Source organism: Lytechinus pictus, chromosome 8 (assembly GCF_037042905.1).
Source record: "Lytechinus pictus isolate F3 Inbred chromosome 8, Lp3.0, whole genome shotgun sequence".
In the NCBI taxonomy this organism is placed as follows: Eukaryota; Metazoa; Echinodermata; class Echinoidea; order Temnopleuroida; family Toxopneustidae; genus Lytechinus; species Lytechinus pictus.
Genome location: NC_087252.1, coordinates 26224690 through 26238111, shown reverse-complemented (window position 1 = coordinate 26238111; position 13422 = coordinate 26224690). Strand labels below are relative to the sequence as shown.

Below are 13422 nucleotides of genomic sequence, written 5' to 3'. Positions count from 1 at the left end.
TGAGGGTTTTGATTATATAAGATGATAAGCAAAAGCCACAAATATTCTTTCCCAGGAAAATACACAAGAAAGCAAAAAAAATATTAGTCCCTTAATCTATTTCAGATCCTGATTGCAACCCTGAATGTCTCAATGGAGAGTGTATTGATAGGAGATGTGTGTGCCCTATAGGGTTAGTGGGTATGCAGTGTAATATCCCAGGTAAGATTTCACTTTGTTAACATTCATTTGTATTCTTTATTTTATATGTTGATTTTGTATTAAAATTTGTTATACTTCTTATTTGCATTTTGTGTCACCCAAATCCCTCACAGTTATAAGCAAAAATAAAGTCCATCTTTCCTAGTCTCTCTTTAGATGTAGTTGATCTTTACTTCGAACCTTAAAATCTTATCTGTAGACAGACCATGAACACAGAGCCCTGTAACTAGAAATCGAATATGCACCAAGAAATCAGATTTTACATTTAATGTGTTTTAGAAGGTTAAACATGCATGTAACATAGTTTAATTGCTAATCTGTTGATACCTCTTGCTGGATTCTTCTTTTCATCTGTTATAGATGGTTTATCATGAACCAAGTTATATACCGTAAGTAACGGTGTATTAACCGCACCCGTGTATTAACCGCACCCCCCATTTTCGGATGGAAAAAAAAAAAAAAAAAAAATCATAAAAAAAAAAATTTAATCAAACTTACTTTCTATCTCTAATATGCGTATTTAAGAAAGAGTCAAGAACCAAAAAATATCGAAGAATTACTGGTAAAAAATGATGGGAAATCAGCGCTTCGTCACTTATCTGCAAGTTGCCGATATTATTGGCCACTTCCACACTCCGAGTCACCTCACACACACACATATGGTACCGGTGTTCATTGCAAGTACCGATACCAGCATCAACATGGGGGCTCACCCATACGAGAAGATCGTTCATATCATATTTCCTGCATCACAGCCCCACTTTTGCTTTCAGAATTCTGTCTAGCATTCAATGTCTTGACATGAATTTTAGACAAGGGAATACGGGAAGGTTCAAGATACGAGAAATTTGCGATTTTGTTCAGGTGTTTTTCTTGTCTGCTTTGAACCACTACCGGTAGTTCTCAGTACGTGTGTGGCGGTATCTTACAGACAGCAAAATAGGAAAAAAAATGCTAGTACCGGTATACCGTATTTTCAATGGGAGCTCTGGGCGGGAATAAAGTGAATAATAATTAAAAATAAAAAGTCGGAAGGAGTGAAGATGGGGATTGAAGATTGATTTTGAGATGATGGATGATAGAGAGAAATGAAGGAAAGGCAAATGAAAGAAATTAATTGTCAAATAATACCAATAATTTGTCAAACAAAATAACTTCCACGGAAAGGTAAAGCGCCAGCTTACGTTGACGTTGCGATAAACATTACACATGCATGTCTTATTCGGCTAGCTGCACCGCGCTGTGCGATCGATTGGCGTCTGAACTTTGCCGCGATGACTAAAAAATGACAACAAAGACAGAGTCACACCATTAAAAAAAGTCAGTTTCATGAAGGTAGGTGCGTTTGTTACCGTGATATAACTTTGAGGGACATTTACGGCAGATACCGGTAGTCATAGTTGCTTCCCTTTTATACCCGCGGCTCATACCCCTCTAAACGGGATTGCCCCAAGCGGCTACGCTCGGCCACCCGACGCGAGTTGAAAACTGGTAGTGGTATCGGGCTGAGATTGGCTTGGCTCAGACCTGTCACCGTGTATAAACCGCACCCCCGACTTTTGATTCTGTCCCGCCGAGAAAAAGGTGCGGTTAATACACCGTTACTTACGGTATTTATCTTGCTAATTTTGTCCATCGTTCTCAGACAATACTTTCATCTTGGTGAGCGAGCCGCCCGGTCAGGTACCTGTCGTCGGTCAGGATCAGTCGTATCTTTGTGAGGTATCCCGAGAGAATCCATATGGTGTACCGGTCTGGAGAGACAGGGAGGGTAATGTCATCAATCCTGCTGGACAAGGTAAGATACTACTTTGATATTGATAAGGTGGAAGTGTTTTATCAGGCGCCTTGTTAATGGTTTAAAGTGTTAAAAGTCACTGAAACTCTTGCATATGATGAGCTGCAAACCTGTCCTAAAATAAGTAAATCATAATGCTGTCGTACTTTTCCAGGTGAAACAGCACACATGTATACGGAGAACCTGTCACCCTATGCAACTCGTCTGCTCATCAGTGATCTGCGTCTGCATGATGCTGGAATGTATGTCTGCAACGTAGGACCTGTAGACAAACGATTCACAATTCTTGTTGATCGTAAGTAAACAAAAATAAATAATAAAAATAAGGGTGACTTTATCACTGCAATTATCATAACAGCGAATGATTTTAGGATGTTTGAAATGTCAGATAAAACTTTGAAATGTAGCGCAATAAGGTCACGAAAATTTTCTCCAATTTCATTTCATTTTATGAACCTCTCAAGCCATGATAAATTGATAGCATTCGAGTCCAAGGCTAATTGCACATGAGTAAGGACTAGACATTCAAGGCAAAGGCCTAACTTCTAGAGACCAAGACCAAGGGCCCAAAGACCAGGGACTATAATCCAAGGGCAATGTCATATCACTGTCTTTGAGGCAAGACTGGACTAGTGCAGCACAACGCTGCTTGGAAAAGAGTCGTAAGGTTTACCTTACATAGCACAACATGCTTTCATTATGCTGAGTCTGTTATGCCATGGGATGAAATAAAGTGGAATGAAATATGATACATGTACCATAACCCTTCTGTGTTTACAATTTTTTCCAGCCTTGTCTTGTGATCAACCTTGCCTGTATGAAGGACGCTGTGTGGAGGGAGTTTGTGAATGTTTACCAGGCTTCTCAGGAGAGCAGTGTGAAACACCAAGTAAGTATATCACTCTCAATGCAAACATCTCACACTGTCTGTTCTTCAGATAAATGCAAAGCCCCAATCAATTTACACATATTCCGTTACAATGATAATAATGATATGTGATTTGTAATGCCCAGTCCACTCGGCAGAGTGCCCAAGGCACAGTGAAAGAAAGAAAGAAAGAAAGAAAAAGAAAGAAAGAAAGAAAGAAAGAAAGAAAGAGAAAAGTACAAATATGATAGTAATAGATTCAGGAACAATTAAGAGTAAGAAGCATTGAATAGACGAGTCTTAAGGTAACGTTTAAATGTGTTAATGGAATTGCATTCACGGATAACCAGGGGAAGATCATTCCAGAGAACAGGGCCAGTGTGAGCTAAAGCCCTAACCCCCATGTCTTAACAGATTTGGGAATAACTTGGGAACCAGAGTTGGATGAATGTAGGGACCTGACAGGAGTGTTCTTGTTGATTAGATTAATATTGTACTGTGGCGCAGAGCCGTTAATGATTTGCACTGAACCCCTTTCGATTAGGAGGATATCACTTTTATGAATTATGTAATACAAAATGTAACATGCAACAGGTTTCTCATTGAAAAAGATAAATAGTTGACGTTCAAATATTTTAAAATGTAATAAAGATATTTTCCTCAGCACATTTACACGACATGTGATTTGTGTGAGTCATCTATTGATGCATATATTTTACAGTCATGATTTGGAAGATATTTTGCACAATAAAATTGTCACATTGAAAATGACATTGATTAATCATACTGAGTTAGTTATGATTATTCAACATCAGCCCACTGGACATAAAGAAGATTTTGTTGATTGTTTTATTGTTTCTCATTTTCGTTTCAGATTTTGTGATATCGATCGATCAGACTCAACCAGCGTTGCCCCAGACAGGTGACAGCGTAAGCTTCGTATGTGAAGTTGATCAGACAGCACCCTACCAGAATCCAGTCTGGTATGACCCACAGGGAAACATCATAGACCCAAGTATGTTTGTTTTATGTATTACATATATGTTGATCTCTGTTGGTATGGCCTGCAGGGAAACATCTTAGACCCACTTGTGCTCTTTCTTGTGTTGCATTTGTATGCAAAGTAGAACAGAAGGTCTTAAATGAAATTTGTAGACCATTACGTGTGTTTGTGTATTAGAAAAGATGTTGAAACAGAAAAGTAAAATTAGTGTACTGTTTATCTCATTGTCCGACTAAATGCAGAGAGAGTATCATTTCAGATTATCAAGTGACTTGTACATACCTGATGGGTGATCACAGTAATTTAATTCTGAAAAAATAGAATACCCATTTGCGTGTGGTATCATCGCATTGATCAGATCATTTTTATTGGACGTGGGCACTAACACTTCTTAAATCATTGAGACTGAGACTTAATCGTTATGAAACACCATTTTATTTGGTATCTTGCCTGTTCCTTGTGGTGACCAAGTGCCTCACAATTTGCTCCAGTAGATATACATGATGGCACCCAACAGTGATAACATTTCAAAGGGGTATTTCATGAAGAGTAAAATGTTACTTAGAGCCGCGCTTAAATGCCAAAGCACACAATATGTAACATAAAATCTCTTTGGTTAATAAGCAGTTATGCCTTTTCTACCGTACGCAACTGGAAGTTATAGTGCGACTATTTGTGTGAAACACCCCTCACTTTTTTCACTTTAATTTTGTTTGATTATTCAAAGGTGGTGATTCTCATTACACCATCATTGCTCTGGATCGTAAGGCAACCCGTCTTGTCATCAATGAACTGCAGGCTTCGGACGCTGGGCCATATGTCTGCAATGTTGGGCCAGTTACTACTGAATTCTCTGTTCAGGTTCAACGTAAGTTGAAATTATTGTGTTCTCTAAGGAAACAGAGTTCTAAACAGAGAACATACACCCTGTTTCAGAATCAAGAACAATGTTTTGTACTTTTTCGAATACTTCTGCCTTCGATCAATGGCTTCTTCAGACTGTGTTAGATGGCAGAATGACACTGATCGTGATACAATTGTGAACATGCCAATGTTCGTACTAAGTGAGTTAAAAGTCATATGAAGATAGGGATATTAAAATTGAGCTAACATGATAACGTAGTATTGGTAAAAACTAATGATAGAATATAATTATAACATTCTTAGTACTATCTTTGCGGGAGATGAGTATAATTACTGGTCACCATATTACTGATTTCTTTTTGTACACCTTGTAGCTGCACATTGCAGCCAGCCCTGTATCAATGGAGGCTCTTGTGTGCGAGGTATGTGCGAATGTACAGAGGAGTTCCATGGAAGCTTCTGTCAAGTTGGAGGTAAGTTTTTCCTCAGGCGTAAGCAATTTATCAGGAAGAACGACCCCATGTTCTTTTCTGTACTGATGTTGTTACAACATGTCACTTCTATCAATTTCACGGCAAGAATAATTTCACATCTGCTTACATAATCATCCATTATTCTGTTTATCTGGAAACTGGTTTAAAGCAAAAAAAGGTATTGAGTAAGATTCCTGCTACAAGTCTTAGTTTAAAAGAAGCTCAGATCTCTTTTAACAGTGAGCAACTTGCCGTTTTCTCTCTCTTTTGTAGCCTTATCTCTTCCTTTTTAAAGCCCTTTGTAGCCGTTTGGTAGACCTTTTGTAAAAAGGCTGGAAAACAATGAAATTTGTCTGTTTTCCACAGCTTGAACTCAATGTTCATAATTCTGTCATATTTAATATCACACTCATTTTGCTTGTATATCGATTATATGTATTGCTATGATTGTTTGTACAATCAATTATATCTAATTTCAATAAATTTCTAATTCATAATGTTTTATCTTTGTATAATTGTATCTTTTTTTTTTTAGTTAAGAGGCCTTTCTCCATTGAAATCCAAGGACCACCTAGAGAGAAACCAGAGATTGGTGATGATTTAACATTGATATGTCGAGTGTCTGAGGAAGGACAGGGCATACCAACATGGCTGGGACCTGATAACCAACCTATTGCTGGAATACAGAGTAAGCTATCCAGAATGACGAATGTCTATGTCAATATTACTAATTTTTAATGATTTGTAAAAACATTCAAAATGAAAAATGTCTTGTTTTTCCTTCAAATTTTTACCAGGGAAACCAGCAAGTTGCGTAGGTTTTTATATGACTTCTATGGAACAAATATCACTTTCAAGAGTTCAATGTTGATATTGGTATTCAATATAAATATCTGAAGAGCAATCGCTGTTATGTTCGGCCTCAAATACATGTAATATCAGTGGTAAAAGAGTCAACCATGGTAATACATAACCATATGGAATATATTGCAACCTGATGAATATGTGAAAGACCATAGTGCAACAATTATAGAAATGTGTGTGACATGTATGTCCTACACGTCGAAGAGTTATGTAGCTGCAGTTCTTATAACCTTGTAATCAGAGGGCAATGTGTCTGAATTACACCAAGGCATGAGCCTCCTTTAGCAAGGCGTCAATTCCCATTTTGCCTCTCTTCACCCAGTTTGTGAATGGTACAGGGAGAATGTAAGTCAATATATAGTTGGCTTACCAATTAGGGCATCTTGACTTCTCATCACAGGAATACTCCTCAGGGAGTGGATATTGTGCATACACTGTATGTGGGTAATCCAGTATCCATCAATGTAATGATATATCTGTAAAGCACCTAGATATCACACAAGCAATATACAGTATATATATATAAGCTGAATATTCTTATATTATTTCATGCAATTAAAAAAACTACAGTATATCTTCAGCCATGACCGTCCATTTGATTGACCTTTCTATCTCTGTGCAGCTGGCCAAAGAATCTTCTCTGATGTGGAGTCTAATACCGAGACAGCCTTGACCATCGTATCAGCGGAGTCCGGGGACGCTGGCCGTTACAGCTGTGTGGTCGGAATGAACAGGGCTGACTATTTGCTTTCTGTGTCAGGTATTGGTTAATAGCATAGCCATGGTAGCAAAACCATCAATATAAGAAAACTGGTAGAGCTTGTTGTATGCTGTTGCATACATGACCTTTAAGCTACGGAAAAATTACTCCATGACAAAATTAACAGTACTGAATGACAGTTAGACCATACTAGGATAAGACCTGGTAGGGCGAGACCTAACAGAAAAAAAATGAAGGATATTTAAGCCAGTCTACAATTTACCCTTTAATGTTCCCTATTTCTAGGACCATAGTTTATTGTCCCTTGTTCTAATGGAGGAAAATTGGTACAACAAAACTGAAAATTAGACGAAATAGTAAATTAGTTCATTTGCAGTTAGACCAAATAGTTAGTAGACAAACTTGATGAGCTAGGATAAGACCAGGGTGGTGTGTCACAAAGATTTAAGTGTGACTTAAAATTACACTTAAATTCCCAATTGTGTGCAGTAAAGAAGGCATCACTGCAGTGGTCAAATCATTCTAAGAGGGCGCACATTACTGCCTATTACTCAATAAGATCGCGCGTTACACGTCATGTGTGTCAGCCTATAAGCATGACTCTAAGTCACACTTATATCTTTGTGAAACACCCCCCCCCCCCCGGGGTTGAGACCTAACAGAAAGTAGACTTATTGGCCAGTATTCTGAACTCGGGTTTGAATTAAACCCTGGTTAAAGTTGTGGTAGAACTATGGATAGCCAATTGGGCCACAAATCCCTAACAATTTAATTTACTCATATGAAACCAGAATTGTTCATAATTATCTGGGAATGATAACTGAAGTATTTTTCTTTGTTATGAAAGCAAAAATGAAATAAAATAGTAAACATAAGAAATATACAATATAAACATATTTTTTTTATTTTTGGCTTCCCATAATTTTAGCACAGAGTTAGACCATGGTCTACGTTAAAACCGAGTTCAGAATTCGGGCCATTGGATGTAGACCCATCTACAATTTACCATTGAATATTTTTTATTTCCAGGACCTGAGTGTATTGTCCCTTGCTCTAATGGAGGAACATGCGTGGAGGGGAGATGCAACTGTTTGGACGGTTTCGATGGTGTTTTCTGCCAGAATATCGGTGAGTTTCAACTTTCAACTAATTGGGCACTTCCAATTACTTTCCATCTTATTTTAAATCCTTTTCATCATGAGTTGTGGTGTATCTCCAATGTAATATGCACATTATTTAGATATAAGTTGTGGAAATGTTTGAAAGCTATTGATAAGGTTTGAACAAGAGTATCATGAAGAAGGCGTTTATAAAGATCCCAAAATATGAGTTTGTGTGTCCCTTTTTATGCCTTACTAGCATATAGAAATATAACATTTAGAATGGTTTCCAGTATTAGTTGAGTGGTATAACAGGTTCATGTGATATAAGAAAGATGTTGCTCATTGTATATGTCATAAGCTCTTATATATTTTTATTGATAGTTACAAATGACTACCAGCTTCGAATCCGCATCCAGCGTAATAACCAGTTCCTAGTTGGGATCAACACCAAGATCCTGTGTGAAATTCGGGGCAACACCAATGAGGTCAATCCACAGTGGATTGGTCCTGATGGAGAGGTCATAAGGTCGGTCGGAAGAGGTAAGCTAATGATGAACTTTGACATGTCCACTGACACAACATTATCAAAATTTGCTTTCTCATCAAAGTAGGCAATAAATAATGATTAAGAATTCATGATATTGGGAAAAAAGAAAGGAATTTTAAAGGAAAAGTTTGTCATACACGTGTCTGTTTGCCATTTTAAATCTACTAGTCCTATTTTTTTTCAAATCAAGGTATATTTCTCTGGTCAGTCATATTTCTTGTCATGTCACGTCATATTTCTCTGGTCATTATTAGTCCATACAGATACAGCAGTAATGTGAGTTTGGCAATACAACAACTTGCAACATGTTTGCCTGTACTTCAATATAATAAGGATTAATGCACTTCTGATTTCTTCAAATCAATTCCTAGACTCTTTGGCCCATATTCTGAAGTCAGGTTTAATTTCGACCGTGGTCTAACCTGTACTAAAATTATTGGAAGCCACAAGTGTCAAAATTTTTATTAGGTTGTATGTTTCTTATGTTTACTGTGCTCTTTCCTGATTCATTGACGGTGAAGATGATCATCTTTTTATACTTCTTAGACAATTATGAAAGATTTGAGAGCCAAATGAGCTGAAACATGATATCTCTACTGTTAGTGATTTATGTAACAATTGGCTATCCATACTTAAATACTTAAACCACAACTTTAAACCTGAGTTTAAGTTAAACCCGACTTCAGAATTCTGGCCTTTGAATCATTCTTGGTATTACAGCTTAATGGTGGAGCGCACGCCTCAAGACCTACTGAAGACTTAAGTAATGGGATCTTCTCCCTTCTTTTCAAGTGGGAATGGTGAAGCGTAATAATAACCTACGTGTATATTATGTTATGCAGGGCCTGCTTTAGAATCAGTTAAAATGTAAACTCACATTGTTAGTCTTCGGACTTTTTGACGAGTATTGTTTAATAAAACAGAATTGAATTTGAATTTAACAGTTCAAGTGTCTACCCTGGGTAAATGATAGTTATTACTATTATTACTATCACTATTATTATTATTTCACTGAAAAGGTACATCTGATTGGTGTGAAGACATGAGAAAAATGTTTTTTATTACTCAATCAAAAAAATTTACCTGTTCTTGGTAAGCTTTCCCTTGCTAGGCTACAAGCTTGTCAGACTTTCATTGCAGCTGGCGCTGTAATACTAAAGCAGCAAGAGGAACGCTTACCAAAAACATGTAAATTTTCGTGATTGTGTAAAAAACATTTTCTCATATTATTTTCATCCCCCCTATTCCCACAGGAGGTAGTAAGCACATCAATACTCGCAGCACCAGGAAGTCTAACCGTCTTAGCATCAATGAGCTGCTTGTAGAAGATGCAGGAGAATACACCTGCAGAGTGGGTCCCCTGGAATCTTCCTTTGTCCTCATCCCCAGGAGTAAGTGTGGGAGAGGGTTTTCACAAGCATTTTGTTTGTGATATTCTCTGACAAATTCGCTCTAAGCTAATCAGATACATGGATTTTAGTAGCTTGTAACCTTCATCAGTTGAAATTAGGTATTTTCAATCGATTGAAATATTGCCTGAGAAATCCCTTCATTAATTCCCCTATAATTTATAGTTATGTTTGGTGTAACCTTTTGGGGTTTCTTGCCTCCTTTGCTGTTACATGTATATGAATAAACATGATCGCCTCATTGATGTGGGAAGTTAAAAAGTTGATTTAACAATGAATATGGGATGTCATAGTAGATCTCTATGTACAGTTTGTAGCAGTGCAAGCAAGATAGTGAGAATAGCATACCGTATGAAGGTGTAAAGAAAGTGTCTTTGGTATTCCAAAATTGGAAAATAGCATTGAGTACGGACATACTCTTTTAATCTAGAGTTCTGTTTGTGTGATTTTACTCTGATGAGGGCATGTCGTTAAGCTCCAATATGTGCATTTTCAATGCTATCTTCCAATAGAGGTATATGTCAAGTTGAGAACAAGGAAATATTTAAAGCCAATTATGGAGTAATCTGTCTTTGATTTCTTTATCGCTTGTATGATTTAACAGGTGGAGAGTGTGAAGACATCTGTACCAATGGTGGAACGTGTGACAATGGAGCCTGTCTGTGCCCTATTGGATTCGCAGGAATGTCTTGTGAAATACCAGGTAAAGCCCCCATCACACTTATTCGGAATCAGCAGGAATCAAGCAGAAGCTGGAACGAAAATAATATTTAAAAAATCTAGAAATATTTTGGAGGAACTTATTAATTCACCAAACTGGAGTTGAAATTTAGTAAATTGACCAGGTGAATCATTATACACTAGTCAAAATGTACCGCAGTGGAGTCAGATTGATAATTCGTGCTACATTCTTGGACATTTTAGGCGCATTCTAAATATTCTGACTGCATTCAAACTATTTTTGTCATTCTTTTGGCCGTCGCGAAGGTTTGGTCATGTTAAAAATATTCAAGGGGTATTTTCGAACGGTGTTCGAAGTAGATTTAAATGACCAACTGGTGGTCGAACGAGAGTCCTTTCATTCCGGCCAATTCTGCTTGATTCGGAATAAGTGTGATGGGGGCTTAAGGAACTACTACTTTCAGGATGTATTCCATTCCTTCTAATCTCTTGAAGAATATTCATGTATGAAATGGTGAGCTTTTGAAATACACAGACCTTTATTGACTAGGCAAGTTGATTCTCAACCTGAATTTATAAAGTTTATAAGGCAAACTGAAATGGGTTGGACACATTGCAGAATCGAAATACAAAGAAAAATGTAAATACAAAATAAGCATGGATTGTGATGACAACCAATTGACTCAGTGATATCAGGACAATTTATGTAGCTACATATGAACTAGCAATTTTATGATTGTAGAACTCAATTGTGACATTTTGTATTTTAACTTTTAAAAACAGAATTGAGCAACAGCTTCAACAATGTAACCAGGGTGGTGTTTCACAAAGATTAAAGTATGACTTAGAGTCGCACTTAAATGCCGATGCTTACATAATATGCAACTCGCAATCTTACTGATCAATACGCGGTAGTGCGGGTCCTCTCGGCATGCTCTGAGCAATGCCGTCATTCCTTTTATAACATACGCAACTACATGTAGGCATTTAATTTCGACTCTAAAGTCATACTTAAATCTTTGTGAAACACCTCCCAGGTGTGACTAGCCCATTTGTCACCACTGATCCTGGTTATGATGATGATTATGAAGATGTAACATTTTTTTCTTTTTTTAGTTGGACCAGAAGGAATTAAGGTGAACATCACTATCACCTCCTCGTTGGATCGCGATCCAAACATCGGTGAAGAGATCAACTTCCTGTGTCAGGTCAGCCCCAACCCGCTCTACACCAACCCAAGATGGCATGGACCAAATGATGAAGTGTTCCCAGTTGTCAACACCTTGGGTAATATTTTAACACCTTTACACTTGTACTTCAACACTTAACCTAGACAAGCACCTGTGGCACTCTGTAGACAATGTAAATGTAGGTTATATTTTATAATTGCATACATGTACTTTAACACCGAACTTACACTGATCCCTTTTACTTTAATTGTATTTTGCGAATACTATGGATAATTTTTTACATTTTCACACTCACTGGTACACTAAATGTGAACTTACAAAAATTATTTTGTTGGTAATGTTACCAAAACTTAAGGTGAGATTAGTAAATGTTCACACATGTATTTTTACAATGAACTTAACACAAAATCTTCGAAACTCTGTGCATGCTACATGTACCTTCACTTTAGGTAAGATTTACCTCTTCACAGATGTACTTTAACACTGAACTTATGGAAACAATTTATGCACTCTATGGGCGTGTGGCCATTACAGAATAAAGATGGAGAAAGGTCATAATAACATTATATTCTTAGGGTGCTTGGTTCTTAACTTCCTACCCTAGGCAATACTCATCATTATTATTATGTTTCCCATTAGTACATGTGGCCATATACCAATACTGTAATATGAACATTCTTGTGCATTACTCGTAGATCCTTCACGGCCTCCCATTCATGCTGTGCAGCTGACGCCCTTGATGACCCAGCTAACTGTTAGTAGTGTCTCTGAAGAGATGGTCGGAATGTATGCTTGTACGGCTGGACCATTGACGAGCCTCTATCCTCTCAACATACCACGTAAGATATTTATGAAATGAAACTTATCTATGAAGACTGCTTTGGGGAAACAAAAAAAGTAATTAGCAGGTCTATGTGCACAATGAGCAAAACCATCATTTTGGGTTAACTTGTCATTGAAAGGTAAGAGTAGTTTATATTTCATCATTCTATGATCCAAGAGCATCCTGGGATAATTTTTCATTTTGTTGCTGTGTCAGGAAGCTATTTCAAAATCCTGCAAATATGTAAGTAGTCCGGCCTAAGGAAGTTTAGCAGAGGCCCGCAGATAATTCAAAACCCATGCAGTTTCTAGATGCAGTGACGGTAAACTTCTCTTACTCTGTGAATAATACGGAAAGATTCATACTGTCTCAATTTGAATTACTCATTTATAGCATAAAACATAAACGATTTCCCTCATGTGCATCTGTAATCCATGTGGATACTGCAAGGGTCCCAGCTGATATTTTACCAAATGTTTTCTTTTCATAGCTGTAGGTGTTAATTAATTCAGATATGGTGAAATTTTGACAAAGTCCCCTTTATGTGTACCATTTACTTTTAGCATCAAAACTCAAAATGAATTCTCTTATTGCAATCTATAGGAAGTGGAACTATAACAAAAATTTCCCAAGCATGATGCACTTGATAGTGCTACTTATTATTTACATTAATATCTTGAAATTCTGACAAAGTTCCTTGATATGACCCCTATGTCTTTAGCATCAACCTGCGAGCAGCCATGTCAGAACAGAGGTGACTGCATAAGGAGTCAGTGTGTGTGCAAGCAAGGTTTTGAAGGAGAGTTCTGTGAAATAGAAGGTAAGATTTCTCTTTCTATCTGAATATCTTCTTCCACTTTAGAAGTTGGTTGCAGCA

At 37.3% G+C, this 13422-nt stretch overlaps 1 protein-coding gene across 1 annotated transcript in view; it reads left to right on the top strand.

Moving 5' to 3' along the window:
• The window catches only part of LOC129266969 (uncharacterized), a 248295-nt gene that overhangs the window by 133393 nt on the left and 101480 nt on the right, over positions 1–13422 (top strand). The window contains exons 119-134 of the mRNA XM_064104176.1: positions 106–201; positions 1847–1999; positions 2154–2294; positions 2790–2888; positions 3742–3882; positions 4598–4738; positions 5109–5207; positions 5743–5895; positions 6694–6831; positions 7822–7920; positions 8277–8435; positions 9696–9833; positions 10456–10554; positions 11649–11819; positions 12418–12561; positions 13267–13365. Coding sequence (XP_063960246.1) covers positions 106–201; positions 1847–1999; positions 2154–2294; positions 2790–2888; positions 3742–3882; positions 4598–4738; positions 5109–5207; positions 5743–5895; positions 6694–6831; positions 7822–7920; positions 8277–8435; positions 9696–9833; positions 10456–10554; positions 11649–11819; positions 12418–12561; positions 13267–13365 — 2070 coding nt within the window. The remainder of the gene's footprint in view (positions 1–105; positions 202–1846; positions 2000–2153; positions 2295–2789; positions 2889–3741; positions 3883–4597; positions 4739–5108; positions 5208–5742; positions 5896–6693; positions 6832–7821; positions 7921–8276; positions 8436–9695; positions 9834–10455; positions 10555–11648; positions 11820–12417; positions 12562–13266; positions 13366–13422) is intronic.